The sequence below is a fragment of the Triticum aestivum genome, chromosome 1A (assembly GCF_018294505.1).
Source record: "Triticum aestivum cultivar Chinese Spring chromosome 1A, IWGSC CS RefSeq v2.1, whole genome shotgun sequence".
Taxonomy (NCBI): domain Eukaryota; kingdom Viridiplantae; phylum Streptophyta; class Magnoliopsida; order Poales; family Poaceae; genus Triticum; species Triticum aestivum.
In genome coordinates, this window is record NC_057794.1 from 505,819,498 (window position 1) to 505,839,903 (window position 20,406).

The 20,406-nt window shown below is 46.6% G+C and overlaps 1 protein-coding gene across 1 annotated transcript; it reads left to right on the forward strand.

Moving 5' to 3' along the window:
* Window positions 1–12,241: 12,241 nt before the first annotated feature.
* Window positions 12,242–15,533, forward strand: LOC123060930 (probable glycerol-3-phosphate dehydrogenase [NAD(+)] 3, cytosolic). Its single transcript, XM_044483797.1, has 5 exons — window positions 12,242–13,407; window positions 13,941–14,162; window positions 14,541–14,788; window positions 14,896–15,035; window positions 15,154–15,533. The coding sequence occupies exons 1-5, from the start codon at window positions 12,759–12,761 to the stop codon at window positions 15,293–15,295; spliced, it is 1,401 nt and encodes a 466-aa protein (XP_044339732.1). The 5' UTR covers window positions 12,242–12,758; the 3' UTR covers window positions 15,296–15,533.
* The last annotated feature ends 4,873 nt before the right edge of the window (window positions 15,534–20,406 follow it).

The following is a 20,406-nucleotide window of genomic DNA, read 5'->3' on the forward strand; positions in this document are numbered from 1 at the left end:
GGTGTGGCCCTATCCTAGCATGGATCTGCGTCCGTTGCTTGGAGATGGACTCGCGTAGGTGGAGGTCGTCGTTTGGCGTCATGGTGGCATCGATGGCGGAGGCACCTGCCAAGGTTCGCACCTCAATCTGCTCTGAAGAAGGACTAGTGAAAGATGGCGGCGACGACACATGTGAGTGCATCGGACCGGTTTGTGCCCCGGACCCGGTATGTGGCTCGGTCGGGGCCTTCGGCTTTAGATGTTAGGCTTACGTGAGAGGTCTGGGTATTTGGCCCAGCTTGCACCCCTTCATCATATGGATTGGAGTAGCGGCAGATGTTACCAAGATGGTGGATTCAGGCATATTGTTGTACAACTTTGTAAGGTCCTCAAGAATAATCAATAAAATGGCCGCATGCATCTCCAAATGCAGAGGCCGGGGGTCATCCTCCTTTTTTTTTAAAAATCATGGTCCGTGAGAAAGTGACCTATTACAAAATGCTCAAGCTGGAGCATTGGGCGAAGGTCGTCACGAAGATGCATGCCGTCCGCATTGAGCGCCGCTTACCTCCGAGTGAGGAGGAGGAGGAGGAGGAGAAGGGTATAGAGGTTGACCCCGCCGTCGGAGAAGGTGGTTTTGGCATGGAGGAGGACAAGGACAAGTTCCACCAAACCATAGAGGCAGAGCACCTTGCGGCGAAGGCGCAGATGAAGGTCGTGTGGGCTGGCCTTGCCGCCTTCACATCGCTCATCACCAACCTCGGCCTGGTGGCCGAGAGCGGGGCCATCCTTGAATCATCACGTTATCCACCTCGTCAATGTTCGATGGGAGTGGCTCTTCGCGTACGACGAGGAGGAGGAGGGGCGCTCGATTCACTCTCCCGCCAATGACCATGAGAGCGGCGGCTTCGGCAAGGAGGTTATTGACATCTTCGACGATGATGAGTAGGATTAGGGTAGTTTTTTCTTCCAAATGTAGCTCATTTTTATCTATGTGTGGTGACCTGCATATGATGAAATCAACGTTGCATGGTGTGGAAATAAGGGTTGCAGACGCAGACAAATGAGGGGTAAGCCAATGCTTTTCACCACGTATAGGCCGGGGCCCAAATTTGCTATGACCTGTTGGGGATGCTCTAATGGCTTCGTTTATGAAATCGAAGCACAATCCTTTGTACACATAAAAAAATATCTTATACTACTCCAATAAACTCAATGTCATGATCATTTTCTCCCCTTTTTAAACCCTCAGCGTTTCTACTTCCTCCTAGCGCGACGACCATCCCTCGAACAATTCTAGACTTCAATGACGCCCCCTCCGCTTGTCATGTCCACCGGCTACCATCATCAGATCAAGTTTTCTCTCCAAACCACTCTCGGATTGGGTGAATCTCGCTCCAACCTTAACCCCCAAGCGTTGGTAGGCAAATTCTTGCACTCCCTCCAAATTTTCTTTATTTTGTGCATCAAGTTTTGTTAGGGCAAGCCTTTGGTCAATAATTACATTACTAGTGTGTAACTTTTATGATGCAAAATCACAATCATAAAAAAGTACTTTAGAATCGAATGACATGTTATCATGTCACACAAAGATTATAGTAATAGAGTAATTATTCATTAAAAACTTGTCCTAATGAGACCTAATGTGAAGAGTAAAAAAATAGAGGGAGTATTTATCCACGTGAAAACTGAAGGAAATATGCCCTAGAGGCAATAATAAAGTTATTATTTATTTCCTTATATCATGATAAATGTTTATTATTCATGCTAGAATTGTATTAACCGGAAACATAATACATGTGTGAATACATAGACAAACAGAGTGTCACTAGTATGCCTCTACTTGACTAGCTCGTTGATCAAAGATGGTTACGTTTCCTAACCATAGACATGAGTTGTCATTTGATTAACGGGATCACATCATTAGGAGAATGATGTGATTGACTTGACCCATTTCGTTAGCATAGCACTTGATTGTTTAGTTTGTTGCTATTTCTTTCTTCATGACTTATACATGTTCCTATGACTATGAGATTATGCAACTCCCATTTACCAAAGGAACACTTTGTGTGCTACCAAACGTCACAACGTAACTGGGTGATTATAAAGGTGCTCTACAGGTGTCACCGAAGGTACTTGTTGGGTTGGCGTATTTCGAGATTAGCATTTGTCACTCCGATTGTCGGAGAGGTATCTCTGGGCCCTCTCGGTAATGCACATCACTTAAGCCTTGCAAGAATTGCAACTAATGAGTTAGTTGCGGGATGATGTATTACGGAACAAGTAAAGAGACTTGCCGGTAACGAGATTGAACTAGGTATTGAGATACCCACGATCGAATCTCGGGCAAGTAACATACCGATGACAAAGGGAACAACGTATGTTGTTATGCGGTCTGACCGATAAAGATCTTCGTAGAATATGTGGGCGCCAATATGAGCACCCAGGTTCCGCTATTGGTTATTGACCGAAGACATGTCTCGTTCATGTCTACATAGTTCTCAAACCCGTAGGGTCCGCACGCTTAAAGTTTTGGTGACGATTGTATTATGAGTTTATATGATTTGATGTACCGAAGGTAGTTTGGAGTCCCAGATGAGATCGGGGACATGACAGGAGTCTCGAAATGGTCAAGGCGTAAAGATCGATATATTGGACGACTATATTCGGACATCGGAAAGGTTCCGAGTGATTCGGGTATTTTCGGGGGTACCGGGGAGTTACGGGAATACGAGGAAGAAGTAATGGGCCTCATGGGCCAAGTGGTGGAAGAGAGGAGGCAGGGCGCACGGCCCCCTAGCCCAAACCGAATTGGACTAGGGGGCCAGCCCCCCTTTCCTCCTTTTCCAGCTTCTCCTTCCTTCTCCTTCTCCTCCTTCCTTTCCTCCTCCTAGTAGGAGTAGGACTCCCCTTTCCTACTCGTCCTACTCCTACTAGGAGGGGGACTCCTCCTCCTGGCGCGCCCATAGAGGGCCGGCCGGCCTCCCCCTTGCTCCTTTATATACAGGGGCAGGGGGGTACCTCTAGACACACAAGTTGATCAGTTGATCTCTCCCAGCCGTGTGCGGTGCCCCCCTCCATCATATTCCACCTCGGTCATATCGTAGCGGTGCTTAGGCGAAGCCCTGTGTCAGTAGTAACATCATCACCGTCACCACGCCGTCGTGCTGACGGAACTCTCCCACGAAGCTCTGATGGATCGGAGTTCGCGGGACGTCATCGAGCTGAACGTGTGCTGAACTCGAAGGTGCCGTGCGTTCGGTACTTGGATCGGTCGGATCGTGAAGACGTACGACTACATCAACCGCGTTGTGCTAACGCTTCTGCTTTCGGTCTACGAGGGTACGTGGACAACACTCTCCCCTCTCATTGCTATGCATCACCATGATCTTGCGTGTGCGTAGGAAAATTTTGAAATTACTACGTTCCCCAATAGTGGTATCAGTGCCAGGTTTTATGTGTAGATGTCATATGCACGAGTAGAACACAAGTGAGTTGTGGGCGATATAAGTCATACTTCTTACCGCATGTCACACTTTGGTTCGGCGTTATTGTTGGATGAAGCGGCCCGGACCGACATTACGCGTACGCTTACGCGAGACTGGTTTTACCGCCGTGCTATGCACACAGGTGACTAGCGGGTGTCAGTTTCTCCAACTTTAGTTGAACTGAGTGTGGCTACGCCCGGTCCTTGAGAAGGTTAAAACAACACTAACTTGACAAACTATCATTGTGGTTTTTGATGCGTAAGAACGGTTCTTGCTCAGCCCGTAGTAGCCACGTAAAACTTGCAACAACAAAGTAGAGGACGTCTAACTTGTTTTTGCAGGGCATGTTGTGATGTGATATGGTCAAGACGTGATGAGATATAAGTTGTTGTATAAGATGATCATGTTTTGTTGAAGTTATCGGCAACTGGCAGAAGCCTTATGGTTGTCTGCTTTATTGTATGCAATGCAATCGCGATGTAATGCTTTACTTTATCACTAAACGGTAGCGATAGTCGTGGAAGCACAAGCTTGGCGAGACGACAATGATGCTACGATGGAGATCAAGGTGCATGCCGGTGACGATGGTGATCACGACGGTGCTTCGGAGATGGAGATCACAAAGCACAGATGATGATGGCCATATCATATCACTTATATTGATTGCATGTGATGTTTATCTTTTATGCATCTTATCTTGTTTGATTGAACGGTAGCATTATAAGATGATCTCTCACTAATTATCAAGAAGTGTTCTCCCTGAGTATGCAACCGTTGCGAAAGTTCTTCGTGCTGAGACACCACGTGATGATCGGCTGTGATAGGTTCTACGTTCAAATTACAACGGGTGCAAAATAGTTGCACACGCGGAATACTCAGGTTATACTTGACGAGCCAAGCATATACAGATATGGCCTCGGAACACTGAGACTGAAAGGTCGAGCGTGAATCATATAGTAGATATGATCAACATAGTGATGTTCACCATTGAAAACTACTCCATTTCACGTGATGATCGGTTATGGTTTAGTTGATTTGGATCACGTGATCACTTAGAAGATTAGAGGGATGTCTTTCTAAGTGGGAGTTCTTAAGTAATATGATTAATTGAACTTAAATTTATCATGAACTTAGTCCTGGTAGTATTAGCATATCTATGTTGTAGATCAATAGCTCGCGTTTAGCTCCCATGTTTTATTTTTGATATGTTCCTAGAGAAAACTAAGTTGAAAGATGTTAGTAGCAATGATGCACATTGGATCCGTGATCTGAGGTTTATCCTCATTGCTGCACAGAAGAATTATGCCCTTAATGCACCGCTAGGTGACAGACCTATTGCAGGAGCAGATGCAGACGTCATGAACGTTTGGCTAGCTCAATATGATGACTACTTGATAGTTTAGTGCACCATGATTAACAGCTTAGAATCGGGACTTCAAAGACGTTTTGAACGTCATGGATCATATGGATGTTCCAGGAGTTGAAGTTAATATTTCAAGCAAATACCCGAGTTGAGAGATATGAAGTCTCCAACAAGTTCTATAGCTAAAAGATGGAGGAGAATAGCTCAAGCAGTGAGCATGTGTTCAGATTGTCTGGGTACTACAATCGCTTGAATCAAGTGGGAGTTAATCTTCCAGATAAAATAGTGATTGACAGAATTCTCTAGTCACCATCACCAAGTTAGTAGAACTTCGTGATGAACTATAGTATGCAAGGGATGATGAAAACGATTCCCGAGCTTTTCATGATGATGAAATCGATGAAGGTAGAAATCAAGAAAGAGCATCAAGTGTTGATGATTAACAAGACCACTAGTTTCAAGAAAAGGGCAAAGGGAAAGAAAGGGAACTTCAAGAAGAACGGCAAGCAAGTTGCTGCTCAAGTGAAGAAGCCCAAGTCTGGTCCTAAGCCTGAGACTAAGTGCTTCTACTGCAAAGGGACTGGTCACTGGAAGCGGAACTGCCCCAAGTATTTGGCGGATAAGAAGGATGGCAAAGTGAACAAAGGTATATTTGATATACAGATTATTGATGTGTATTTTACTAGTGTTCGTAGCAACCCCTCGGTATTTGATACTGGTTCAGTTGCTAAGAGTAGTAACTCGAAACGGGAGTTGCAGAATGAACAGAGACTAGTTAAGGGTGAAGTGACGATGTGTGTTGGAAGTGGTTCCAAGATTGATATGATCATCATCGCACACTCCCTATACTTTCGGGATTAGTGTTGAACCTAAATAAGTGTTATTTGGTGTTTGCGTTGAGCATGAATATGATTTGATCATGTTTATTGCAATACGGTTATTCATTTAAGTAAGAGAATAAATTGTTGTTCTGTTTACATGAATAAAACCTTCTATGGTCATACACCCAATGAAAATGGTTTGTTGGATCTCGATTGTGGTGATACACATTCTCATAATATTGAAGCCAAAAGATGCAAAGTTAATAATGATAGTGCAACTTATTTGTGGCACTGCCGTTTAGGTCATATTGGTGTAAAGCGCATGAAGAAAATCCATGCTGATGGGCTTTTGGAATCACTTGATTATGAATCAGTTGATGCTTGCGAACCGTGCCTCATGGGCAAGATGACTAAGACTCCGTTCTCCGGAACAATGGAGCAAGCAACTGACTTATTGGAAATAATACATACTGATGTATGCAGTCCGATGAATGTTGAGGCTCGCGGCGGGTATCGTTATTTTCTGACCTTCACAGATGATTTGAGCAGATATGGGTATATCTACTTGATGAAACATAAGTCTGAAACATTTGAAAAGTTCAAAAACTTCAGAGTGAAGTGGAAAATCATCGTGACAAGAAAATAAAGTTTCTACGATCTGATCGCAGAGACAAATATTTGAGTTACGAGTTTGGTCTTCAATTAAAACAATGTGGAATAGTTTCACAAAATCGTGCCACCTGGAACACCACACATAATGGTGTGTCCGAACGTCATAACCGTACTATTATTGGATATAGTGCAATCTATGATGTTTCTTACCGATTAACCACTATAGTTTTGAGGTTATGCATTAGAGACAGCTACATTCACGTTAAATAGGGCACCATCTAAATCCGTTGAGACGACACCGTATGAACTATGGTTTGGCAAGAAACCTAAGCTGTCGTTTCTTAAAGTTTGAGGTTGCAATGCTTATGTGAAAAAGTTTCAACCTGATAAGCTCAAACCCAAATCGGAGAAGTGCGTCTTCATAGGATACCCAAAAGAAAATGTTGGGTACACCTTCTATCACAGATCCGAAGGCAAGATATTCATTGCTGAGAATGGATCCTTTCTAGAGAAGGAGTTTCTCTCGAAAGAAGTGAGTGGGAGAAAAGTAGAACTTGATGAGGTAACTGTACCTGCTCCCTTATTGGAAAGTAGTTCATCACAGAAATCTGTTCCTGTGACTACTACACCAATTAGTGAGGAAGCTAATGATGATGATCATGTAACTTCAGATCAAGTTACTACCGAACCTCGTAGGTAAACCAGAGTGAGATCCGCACCAGAGTGGTACGGTAATCCTGTTCTGGAGGTCATGTTACTTGACCATGACGAACCTACGAACTATGAGGAAGCGATGATGAGCCCAGATTCCGCGAAATGGCTTGAGGCCATGAAATCTGAGATGAGATCCATGTATAAGAACAAAGTATGGACTTTGATTGACTTGCCCAAAGATCGGCGAGCCATTGAGATTAAATGGATCTTCAAGAGGAAGACGGACGCTGATAGTAGTGTTACTATCTACAAAGCTAGAATTGTCGCAAAAAGGTTTTCGACAAGTTCAAGGTGTTGACCACGATGAGAATTTCTCACTCGTATCTATGCTTAAGTCTGTCCGAATCATGTTAGCTATTGCCGCATTTTATGAAATCTGGCAAATGGATAAACAAAACTGCATTCCTTAATAGGATTTATTAAAGAAGAGTTGTATATGATGCAACAGAAGGTTTTGTCGATCCTAAAGGTACTAACAAAATATGCAAGCTCCAGCGATCCATCTATGGACTGGTGCAAGCATCTCGGAGTTGGAATATACGCTTTGATAAGTTGATCAAAGCATATAGTTTTATACAGACTTGCGGTGAAGCCTGTATTTACAAGAAAGTGAGTGGGAGCACTACATCATTTCTGATAAGTATATGTATGACATATTGTTGATCGGAGATGATGTAGAATTATTCTGCAAAGCATAAAGGAATGTTTGAAAGGAGTTTTTTCAAAGAAAGACCTCGGTGAAGCTGCTTACATATTGAGCATCAAGATCTATAGAGATAGATCAAGACGCTTGATAAGTTTTTCAATGAGTACATACCTTGACAAGATTTTGAAGTAGTTCAAAATGGAACAGTCAAAGAAGGAGTTCTTGCCTGTGTTACAAGGTGTGAAGTTGAGTAAGACTCAAAACCCGACCACGGCAGAAGATAGAGAGAGAATGAAAGTCATTCCCTATGCCTCAGCCATAGGTTCTATAAAGTATGCCATGCTGTGTACCAGACCTATTGTATACCCTGCCCTGAGTTTGGCAAAGGAGTACAATAGTGATCTAGGAGTAGATCACTGGACATTGGTCAAAATTATCCTTAGTGGAATAAGGATATGTTTCTCGATTATGGAAGTGACAAAAGGTTCGTCGTAAAGGGTTACGTCGATGCAAATTTTGACACTGATCCAGATGACTCTAAATCTCAATCTGGATACATATTGAAAGTGGGAGCAATTAGCTAGAGTAGCTCTGTGCAGAGCATTGTTGACATAGAAATTTGCAAAATACTTACGGATCTGAATGTGGCAGACCCGTTGACTAAACTTCTCTCACAAGCAAAACATGATCACACCTCAGTACTCTTTGGGTGTTAATCACATAGCGATGTGAACTAGATTATTGACTCTAGTAAACCCTTTGGGTGTTGGTCACATGTCGATGTGAACTATGGGTGTTAATCACATGGTGATGTGAACTATTGGTATTAAATCACATGGCGATGTGAACTAGATTATTGACTCTAGTGCAAGTGGGAGACTGAAGGAAATATGCCCTAGAGGCAATAATAAAGTTATTATTTATTTCCTTATATCATGATAAATGTTTATTATTCATGCTAGAATTGTATTAACCGAAACATAATACATGTGTGAATACATAGACAAACAGAGTGTCACTAGTATGCCTCTACTTGACTAGCTCGTTGATCAAAGATGGTTATGTTTCCTAACCATAGACATGAGTTGTCATTTGATTAACGGGATCACATCATTAGGAGAATGATGTGATTGACTTGACCCATTCCGTTAGCATAGCACTTGATCGTTTAGTTTGTTGCTATTGCTTTCTTCATGACTTATACATGTTCCTATGACTATGAGATTATGCAACTCCCGTTTACCAGAGGAACACTTTGTGTGCTACCAAACGTCACAACGTAACTGGGTGATTATAAAGGTGCTCTACAGGTGTCTCCGAAGGTACTTGTTGGGTTGGCGTATTTCGAGATTAGGATTTGTCACTCCGATTGTCGGAGAGGTATCTCTGGGCCCTCTCGGTAATGCACATCACTTAAGCCTTGCAAGCATTGCAACTAATGAGTTAGTTGCGGGATGATGTATTACGGAACGAGTAAAGAGACTTGCCGGTAACGAGATTGAACTAGGTATTGAGATACCGACGATCGAATCTCGGGCAAGTAACATACCGATGACAAAGGGAACAACGTATGTTGTTATGCGGTCTGACCGATAAAGATCTTCGTAGAATATGTGGGAGCCAATATGAGCATCCAGGTTCCGCTATTGGTTATTGACCGGAGACATGTCTCGGTCATGTCTACATAGTTCTCGAACCCGTAGGGTCCGCACGCTTAAAGTTTCGGTGATGATTGTATTATGAGTTTATGTGATTTAATGTACCGAAGGTAGTTCGGAGTCCCGGATGAGATCGGGGACATGACGAGGAGTCTCGAAATGGTCGAGGCATAAAGATCGATATATTGGACGACTATATTCGGATATCGGAAAGGTTCCGAGTGATTCGGGTATTTTCGGGGGTACCGGGGAGTTACGGGAATACGAGGAAGAAGTAATGGGCCTCATGGGCCAAGTGGTGGAAGAGAGGAGGCAGGGCGCGCGGCCCCCCTAGCCCAAACCGAATTGGACTAGGGGGCCGGCCCCCCTTTCCTCCTTTTCCTCCTTCTCCTTCCTTCTCCTTCTCCTCCTTCCTTTCCTCCTCCTAGTAGGAGTAGGACTCCCTTTTCCTACTCCTACTAGGAGGAGGACTCCTCCTCCTGGCGTGCCCATAGAGGGCCGGCCGGCCTCCCCCCTTGCTCCTTTATATACAGGGGCAGGGGGGCACCTCTAGACACACAAGTTGATCAGTTGATCTCTCCCAGCCGTGTGCGGTGCCCCCCCCCCCACCATATTCTACCTCATCGTAGCGGTGCTTAGGCGAAGCCCTGCATCGGTAGTAACATCATCACCGTCACCACGCCGTCGTGCTGACAGAACTCTCCCGTGAAGCTCTGCTGGATTGGAGTTCGCGGGACGTCATCGAGCTGAACATGTGCTGAACTCGGAGGTGCCGTGCGTTCGGTATTTGGATCGGTCGGATCGTGAAGACGTACGGCTACATCAACCGTGTTGTGCTAACGCTTCCGCTTTCGGTCTACGAGGGTACGTGGACAACACTCTCCCATCTCGTTGCTATGCATCACCATGATCTTGCGTGTGCATAGGAAATTTTTGAAATTACTACGTTCTCCAATAAAAACAACGAATGACGTAGTTTCAAAAACCAATTTGTAAAATGGTGTGTCAACTTAGGATCAAACCCTTGACCTTGAGCCCAGAGACGCTAAAGGACCAATAACCAACTAGACTAACAACAGTTTATGGTTTATTAATCGATTACGTCCAATATTATGCGTTCTTATTTGAACTAAGGTCAATTTTCATAAAAATAATTGATCTAAGGTCAACCATTTTAAAAAATGTAACTTAAATATTTCATTTTTTTGTTCGCTAATGAACCAATGAACCTGCGGTTCGACGGTGAACCTAAACCGGTAACCTCAACGGTTTGTTTTTGAAAACTATGATGATACTATGTTGGTGGCCCCCGTGAAGGGAAATGGATGCTGTGTGAACCTTTCTATGTCGTATGTGAACCTTAGGCGCCCTTATGTCAAGGCCAAGAAAAGTTACAACCCCAATAGTTATAAGATGTAGACATCATGCACAGACAAACCATCACCAAACAAAACTGCACACACTGAAAATGGCGTGTACTAAGACTAAATTCACAAAGTATTCGGAGCAAAAAAAATCATATAGGGTGCCTCGCTATTTGTCTTATTCTCCCAGGTTCAAATCTATGTTTGATACAATTTTTTGTACTAAATCAAAGTGCAGACATGACACAGTTCACTGGGAAACGTATATCCGTGTTAGGCGATATGGATGAATCTTTAGATGTTTTATCTAACGCATGTAAGAAAAATATGCATCAGTTGATGTTTAGGCAGTATGGGTTATTCTTCTTTTTGAAAAAAGCACATAATGTTTAGCATATCCATTTACTAAATAGGTGTGATCGTTCTACATCGCCCCCATCTTTTTTGTCATGTCGTCATCACCGTCCATCCAACCATGCTAGACTGCATTGACGCCTCCTTTTTTTCATGACCGATGACCACCATCGCCAGATCATTTTCTCTCTCTTCAAACCTCTATTAACTTCGGTGAATATCAAAGCACTAACCACACCTCCAACCTTAATACCTCAATTGCTCCTACAAGGTCCTATTCCCTGGATTTTTCATACTCGCCACTCATCGTTGATTTCCGCCTCACGACCTTATGATGTCTACCATAGTATTCTCTCTCATTCTCCGTCGCTCATGTGCATCGACGATGGTGCGTCTATGTTCACTCACACTAAAATTTGATCATGTATCTAGATGTACGGTTTTGCTAAACGTCATGAATTTTGTAAATCACGTTACTCAATTTTGTTGCCTAAGAGAAGTGAAGCTTCGAGCCTGGGACGATTGGCCATGGCGGCCTAGGTGGGAGCAATCCATGGACGAGCGGTAGACGACGACGATACGGCTGGTCGAGGGTGTCGACGATGGGAGGGAGACGAAGGTTTACCATGTTCGAGTGGGGAGGGAGGCCTTGCCGCAACGACATCGGCGAGGGCACAGTCATGGCCTTATCATAGGCGGGGTCATGAGGTATGTGTCAATTGAGATAATGTGGAACTGTCAGAGGGGGCAGGGAAATTAGGCGTGTGGGTCATGGTTGAAGACGAATAGGAAGTCTGTAAGTTGAAGATGAGCAGGCGAACCAACATGTGGTTGGATTGTTAGGATAACAGTGGTATCCCCAGCCCACCAGGTTTCAGGTCCCGGTGCTCGCCTTTTTCTGGATTTATTTCAGGATTTTTGGCGATACATGTTCAGTGGGAGAAGACGTTTCCGTCGACTGAGGTGCTCATAGGGGTAGTGTCTATGTGTTTATAAGGATAAGTGTATATACGTATATATAGGCGTCTGCGTTTGTACCGTGCTCTAAAGAAAAGTTGAAGATGAACCGTTAAATTTCAATCGTGTGGCCCAAAAAAGTCGAGTGATAACAAAATTATTTTCATGCAACCGAGAAATAATGTGGCCAGTATGATGTTTGCGAGCGGGACGAGTCAGCCTCGGTAGGAAATGGGTCCGCGACCCCACCAGCCAGCAACCGGCGTCCGTCATCAACTCGTCAGCCCGTCCGTCGCCATCTCCCGCCGCGGCGGCCGTCCCTCTCAGACGGGCGGCGCCACCCCAAAATCCACCTGTTTTGACCCGGCCACCCCCTCCCACCGCCGGGCGTCACTGCCCCCCTCATTCCCCTCGTGCTCCCAAATCGGGACGCGCTCTCCTGTAGAAGCGGAACGGAAACCCCAGTACAAAGCCTCCGTCCGCTCGCCAACTTTACTGCCCCGCGCCGTGGCCGCGAGAGAGGGACAGCTGCGAGGCCGGCACGGAGGTCGGACGGGCAGGCGGGCGCCGCCACCAACCGTCGGCGCGCGCAATTCAAACGGGCGGCGGCCGGGACAGCGGGGCCGCAGCTGGGGGATTTAAATGGCGCCTCTTGCCCCCCGCATCCGGCACTCCCCCTCGACCTCGATCCCACCGCCACCTCAGGCCGGCCTCCCCCCGTCTCGCTCTCGCTTAGCTGGCCTGCGCCCATCGATCTCCTCGCGCGTGGCGGGGCGGACTGAGCTAGTCGGACGCCGGGGCGATGGTGGGCAGCTACGCCAACGGAGCGGGAGCAGGAGGAGGAGGCAAAAACGGCGCGGCGGAGGGGAAGCTGGACGAGCTGCGGCGGCGGCTGGGGAAGGTGGAGGGGGACCCGCTCCGGATCGCCGGCGTGGGCGCGGGGGCCTGGGGGAGCGTCTTCTGCGCGCTGCTGCAGGACGCGTACGGCCGCGACCACCGGGACAAGGCGCAGGTGCGCGTGTGGCGCCGCGCGGGCCGCGCCGTCGACCGCGCCACCGCCGAGCACCTCTTCGAGGTCATCAACGCCCGCGAGCACGTCCTCCGCAGGCTCATCCGCCGCTGCGCCTACCTCAAGTACGTGGAGGCCCGCCTCGGCGACCGCACGCTCTACGCCGACGAGATCCTCCGCGACGGCTTCTGCCTCAACATGATCGACACGCCGCTCTGCCCGCTCAAGGTCGTCACCAACCTGCAGGAGGCCGTCTGGGACGCCGACGTCGTCATCAACGGCCTGCCCTCCACCGAGACCAGGGAGGTGTTCGGGGAGATCGGGCGGTACTGGAAGGAGAGGATCAACCCGCCCATCATAATCTCGCTGGCCAAGGGGATCGAGGCGTCGCTCGATCCCATGCCTCGGATCATTACCCCGACGCAGATGATCGCCAATGCAAGTGAGTTCTTTGCTGAACTTTCCTTATGTACTGTATATCTGGTTGATACTTTCTTTTGGTTACATCAAATCCGGAGCTGAATAATTTTAAAGAAGATTTAATAACTGCTGAACTGAATGAGAGCACAGCTCTGTGTGATGTTCCTGATGAAATTAGCAGGCTAATCTTGAATCTGTTCTGCACTTAGTGTCAGTGTCCTTCGTATCCTTTATCTGTACTTAGTGTCTACAGCACATTCTCTATATCCGTTATGAAATAATTGAAGAGCTAGTTAATGCCCTTAGACTAAATGGCTTGCCATGAATGTCCAAGTGTTATGTCCTGCAACACCTTGAGCTGGTGTAGTGGTTAGTACATACACATCATTTTAGCAAGCTGTATCTGCATTAGTACTGAATAATAAGCAGTCTAGTTTCCTCTCATGTTAATTCATTGTGTATATGTGTCAATTCATCGTATATACTTTGGCATGTTCCCTACTGCAATTTAGGCTCTGACCATGTTTTGTTTGTCATGGGTTTTATTTATTGTAGCTGGAGTTCCATTGGAGAATATTCTGTATCTGGGAGGCCCTAACATTGCATCTGAAATCTACAATAAAGAGTACGCAAACGCTCGCATCTGTGGAGCTGACAAGTGGAGGAAGCCTCTTTCTAAATTTTTGCGGCAGCCTCATTTCATTGTATGGGACAATAGTGATCTCATTACTCATGAAGTCATGGGTGGCTTAAAGAACATATATGCCATTGGTGCTGGTAAGTTTCCATTTGCTCTGAACCACTGTCTTATTTTGTTGAGCATGCCTCATATTATCTTGATCAGGAAAGTGAAATCGTTATTGCCATTTCTGCAGCAAACCAGAAATATGTTGAAACCTTATGTTTAACATCCACCACTATACCATGGAATATGTAATTTGATTCTACTGTTTCTTGCATTGATGTTGTCTCTTTCACACGCTACTTGCTGCTATGTTGCATAGATGCTATTGATGCAACATACAGTAGATTCAAACTACTGATGAATTCAGTATTAAACTTGGCAGACATGTATAGATTTCTGTATTCGTTTTTTATATTCTATTCATGGCCTAATCTTTCAACGGTTTCGCTGAACATCGTATTTTCTTGTAGGTATGGTGGCAGCACTGACCAACGAGAGCGCAACAAGCAAAGCAGTGTACTTTTCACTTTGCACCTCTGAAATGATATACATCACCCACCTGCTAGCGGAAGAGCCCGAGAGACTTTCTGGACCACTATTAGCAGATACTTATGTTACACTATTGAAAGGTCGTAATGCTTGGTATGGCCATAAATTAGCTAAGGCAGAACTGACTCTGGAAATGGGGGACAGCATCAAAGGCAAAGGGACTATACAGGTTTGTGTCGCGATCCAAATAATACAAAGTTTGCATAACTGTCAGGCTGAGTTTTTGGGTTGGCACAGCCGTATGCTAAGTTCTCTGTGTTCTTTTTCCACCTGTAGGGTGTCTCTGCAGTCAATGCATTTTATGAACTCCTGAGCCAAGGCAGCATAAGTGTGACGCACCCAGAAACCAAGAAGCATGTTGCTCCTGTCGAGCTGTGTCCGATACTCAAAACACTGTACAAAATTTTAATCAAGAGGTTGGAATGCTCTTGCTTCTTGGATCACCATTATTCCTTGTTGTCGCAGTTTTTCTTTTGTTACAGTCTGTTGCCTCTACAGCTGTCTGAATTTTCTGTACGACTTATGCAATTGCAGGGAGCTTGGTACCAGTTCCATTCTTGAGGCAATACGCGATGAATCAATGTCCGATCCACGGGAAAGAATTGAGATGGCACAGCGCCAATCCCTCTACCGGCCATCTCTCCTCGGCCTGCCTAAAGGCGATATCAAGCTGTAGTAGTTGCAGCCTTTATTTACGCAGAAATGCTGTGAGTTTCCATGGTTTGCCGATTCTTCTGTCGGTGTACCCCGCAAGTGTATATATATATATATATATATATATATATATATATATATGCTTATATGTAGCACGAGATGAGTTTTTTTAATGAGCAAGGCGAGATAAACTTCTTATCGTCCGAGTTGACGCCCACCTGTATATACAACCCTTGGTTCAATTGCATTTATTTCTTATAGATGGGAAACGAGGTACCTGTGATCTTTTTGAATTTAAACTCGTTGCCACTGCTTTAGTTGATTGGCAGTGTTTCCTTCAGAAGCAGAGGACGCCTGTAGTTCTGTATATGTAATGATTTTTTTTGAGGTTTTGCTCTTTTTAAGAGTGTGCTAGTTTGAGATCCATTTGTAATCTAATGCTTGTATGAAGTGTTAGACTGTATATACGTACCTCTGTACCTCTCTGTATATATCCCATATTGTACCTCTTGCTACTTTTATATATATGAGATAGCCACACCTGTTCAGGGTGTCGAGCAGTTTTCCAAACATATCGTCTTACATGGTATCAGTTTAGGTTACGATGTCTTCCGCTGCATACACCGCCGCTGCCGCCGCCGCGGCTCCGGCTGCCGCCACCGCGGCGCCAGCTCCTGTCTTGCCCTTCCTCGCCTCCTGCCCGCTGGCAACGATGTGGCAGGCCCAGTCCCCCGGGGCCGTCCCTTCTGGCTCCCCGATTGGATCTGAAGGGATGGGCGATCTGCCTCCATCGATCGGTGGCTCGACCAACCACATCGTCCCGTCGTCCTACGGTGGCGCTGCGTACACTGCCCCGCCCATGTACGGGCCCCCGGCTGCACCGATCCATCCGTCTGGGTATGCTGCCTCGCCCATGTACGGGCCCCCGGCTGCATCTCTCCAGGGCGTACTGCCTCAACAAGCTGCTCCTGTGATGACCCATGGTGTGGCGCCGCTCCAGGACGTACTGCCCCAACCGGCTCCCGCGACGAGCTATGGTGCAGCGCCGCCGCCATCATCCGCGTGGCGTGCGCCTCCCTACGGCGCGGTGCAACCGCAACCCTATACGGCGCTCGCACAACTGATGTCCTACGGCGCTGCATCCACCGCGCCCTATGGGGGGCCTGCCGCACCTCACTACGGTGCACAAACTGCTGCTCCGCCTGGCGCCTACCCTTCGCTGATGTATGATTGTGTCGTGCCCGCGTCGCATTCATCCATTCACGCGGATCCTGCCGTGGCGTCGTCGCCCTTCTACTTCTCGCATCTACTTCCGGTGAAGCTCTCGCCGGACAATTATTTGTCGTGGCGTGCTCAGGTGCCGCCTCTTCTTCGAAGCCGCTACTTGGAGGGATACGTGGATGGATCCATCCCGTGCCCTGGTCCTACTGCGCCATGGTCTCACCAGGACTTCAGTGGTGTTTGTGTGTCGCCTACGCACTGGCATGCACGCCTTGGTCATCCTGCTGCTCCGATAGTTCGTCATGTTCTGCATCGTCATGAGCTTCCCGTTGTGTCCAATAAAATTGCTGAAACTATCTGTGATGCCTGTCAGCAAGGCAAAAGTCATCAACTTCCGTTTTTAGAGTCGAGTCGTGTTGTTCAGCACCCTCTTGAGCTTGTTTTTTCTGATGTGTGGGGTCATGCCCAAACGTCTATTAGTGGCCACAATTACTATGTCAGCTTTATTGATGCTTATAGTCGGTTTACATGGCTTTATCTTATTAAGCGCAAGTCTGATGTGTTTGATGTTTTTATCCAGTTTCAAGCGCATGTTGAGCGTCTCCTTGAGCATAAAATTCTTCATGTTCAGTCGGACTGAGGGGGTGAATATCACAACCTCAATTCTTTTTTTAATAAGCTTGGGATCTCGCATCGTGTGTCTTGTCCTCATACACATCAGCAGAACGGCACCGCTGAACGTAAGCATCGTCATCTTGTAGAGACTGGCCTGACCCTACTGGCTCATGCCTCCGTTCTGTTTCGGTTTTGGAGTGATGCTTTTTCAACAGCTTGTTTCTTGATAAATAGGCTTCCCACACGACTTCTGAAAATGAAATCTCCTCTTGAACTGCTGCTCAATGAACTCCGAGATTACACATTTCTCAAAGTCTTTGGATGTGCATGCTGGCCTCACCTTCGTCCATATAACAAGCGCAAGCTAGAGTTTCAGTCTAAAAAGTGTGTTGTTCTCGGGTATAGTTCCCTCCACAAAGGGCACAAATGCCTCCATGTTCCCACCAATCGTGTTTACATATCTCGTGATGTCATGTTTGATGAGAGTGCGTTTCCTTTTCGTGCACTTCCGAACGACTCTACTACTCCGACACCACCTATGCACTCCACCATACCTTTGCCTGATCAATTTGTAGATGTTGCACATGCTCCTATGCTGCTTCCTAATCTTGCTGCAGGTATTGGACGTGGCGCACGGCTTGAGCTCCTCATTGATCAGGTGTTGAATGATGATCATGGCGGAGGTGTTGATCGTGTGCATGGGCCATGCATAGCGGGTCAAACCCGTCAACCCGTCTCTGCCCCGCCTGGTGCAGCCACGCATGCTGCGCCCACAGCAGCGCCACGGGTGGCCACTCCTCCTGGCTCGGTGGTCTCCACACGAGCGGCTGCTTCGCGTGGCCCGATGGCCACGCCTGGTCTGGACACTGGCTCAGTGGCTATCCCGACTCCCGGTGGGCTTGCTCCTAGTGGGCCGGACTCGCCTGGCCCGACGCCGCGTGGCTCCCCATCGCCAACAGCCCCTGCGACTGGTTCAGCGTCGCCGGCTTCTGCAGGCTCCACATCATACCTGCCGCCTGAGTCGAGCCAGGTATCGCCAGTACGACCTGCAGCTGTTGTGCTCCGCCCCCGCACACGCAGTCAGAATGGGGTTTTTCGCCTAAAGGAGCGCACAGATGGAACTGTTGCGTGGCTTGCCGCTTGTGTGGCTCATGCTGCTGCTGATCCTATAGCTGAGCCACACCATTTTGAGGCTGCTATCAGGATTCCTCACTGGCGAGCTGCAATGGAACAAGAGTTTCAGGCTTTATTGAAAAATGATACTTGGCGACTTGTTCCACCTGTTTCTGGTGCTAATATCATTGACTCCAAGTGGGTCTTAAAAGTTAAGAGACATGCTGATGGTTCCATTGAACTCTACAAGGCGCGGTTAGTAGCAAAGGGTTTCAAACAGAGGTATGGTCTTGATTATGAAGACACGTTCAGTCCAGTTGTCAAACCTACTACTATTCGTTTGCTGCTCTCTCTGGCTGTTACTCGAGGATGGTTTCTTCGTCAGCTTGATGTGCAGAATGCTTTCCTCCATGGTGTCCTTGAGGAGGAGGTCTATATGCGCCAGCCCCCAGGTTTTGTTGATCCTGCACATCCTCAGCATCTTTGTCGCCTTGTTAAGGCGCTGTACGGACTTAAACAGGCTCCTCGTGCGTGGCATGCGTGTCTTGGCTCAGTTCTTCGGGCTCTTGGGTTTGTTCCCTCCACAGCTGACACCTCTTTGTTTCTCCTTCAGCGTCCTGAGGTAATGATGTATCTCCTGGTTTATGTTGATGATATCATATTGATCAGTTCCTCCGACGGTTGCTGCTGATCGTCTTGTGACTGCACTCAGTGCTGATTTTGCCGTCAATGACTTAGGTGCTATGCACTACTTTCTTGGTCTGGAGGTTTCGCGGTCGTCTGATGGGTTGACCCTTACTCAGAAGAAGTAATCTCTGGACTTCTTGCGTCATGCGGGTATGTTGAAGTGTAAACCTGCTGCCACTCTGATGTATGCGACTGATTGTCTGTCTGCCCTTGATGGAGACCCTCTCTCACCTACTGATGCTACTGAGTACCGCAGTTTTGTTGGAGGTCTGCAATACCTCACTATCACCAGGCCAGATGTCTCCTATGCAGTTAATCGTGTGTGCCAGTTTCTTCATGCACCCAGGACGTCTCATTGGTCAGCGGTGAAGCGTATTCTTCGCTACATCTGTCTCACTTGAAGGAAATATGCTCTAGAGGCAATAATTTATTTCCTTATATCATGATAAATGTTTATTATTCATGCTAGAATTGTATTAACCGGAAACATAATACATGTGTGAATACATAGACAAACAGAGTGTCACTAGTATGCCTCTACTTGACTAGCTCGTTGATCGAAGATGGTTATGTTTCCTAACCATAGACATGAGTTGTCATTTGATTAACGGGATCACATCATTAGGAGAATGATGTGATTGACTTGACCCATTCCGTTGGCTTAGCACTTGATCGTTTAGTTTGTTGCTATTGCTTTCTTCATAACTTATACATGTTCCTATGACTATGAGATTATGCAACTCCCGTCTACAGGACGAACACTTTGTGTGCTACCAAACGTCAAAACGTAACTGGGTGATTATAAAGGTGCTCTACAGGTGTCTCTGAAGGTACTTGTTTGGTTGGCGTATTTCGAGACTAGGATTTGTCACTCTGATTGTCGGAGAGGTATCTCTGGGCCCTCTCGGTAATGCACATCACTCAAGCCTTGCAAGCATTGCAACTAATAAGTTAGTTGCGGGTTGATGTATTATGGAACGAGTAAAGAGACTTGCCGATAACGAGATTGAACTAGGTATTGAGATACCAACGATCGAATCTCGGGCAAGTAACATACCGATGACAAAGGGAACAACGTATGTTGTTATGCGGTCTGACCGATAAAGATTTTCGTAGAATATGTAGGAACCAATATGAGCATACAGGTTCCGCTATTGGTTATTGACCGGAGACGTGTCTCGGTCATGTCTACATAGTTCTCGAACCCATAGGGTCCGCACGCTTAAAGTTCGGTGACGATCGTAATTAGGGTTTTTGTGTTTTGATGTACCGAAGATTGTTCAGAGTCCCGGATGTGATCACGGACATGATGAGGAGTCTTGAAATGGTCGAGACATAAATATTGATATATTGGAAGCCTATATTTGGATATCGGAATCGTTCCGGGTGAAATCGGGATTTTACCGGAGTATCGGAGGGTTACCGGACCCCCCCGGGGGTTAATGGGCCTACATGGGCCCTAAGGGAGAAGAGGAGGGCCGGCCAGGGCAGGCCGCG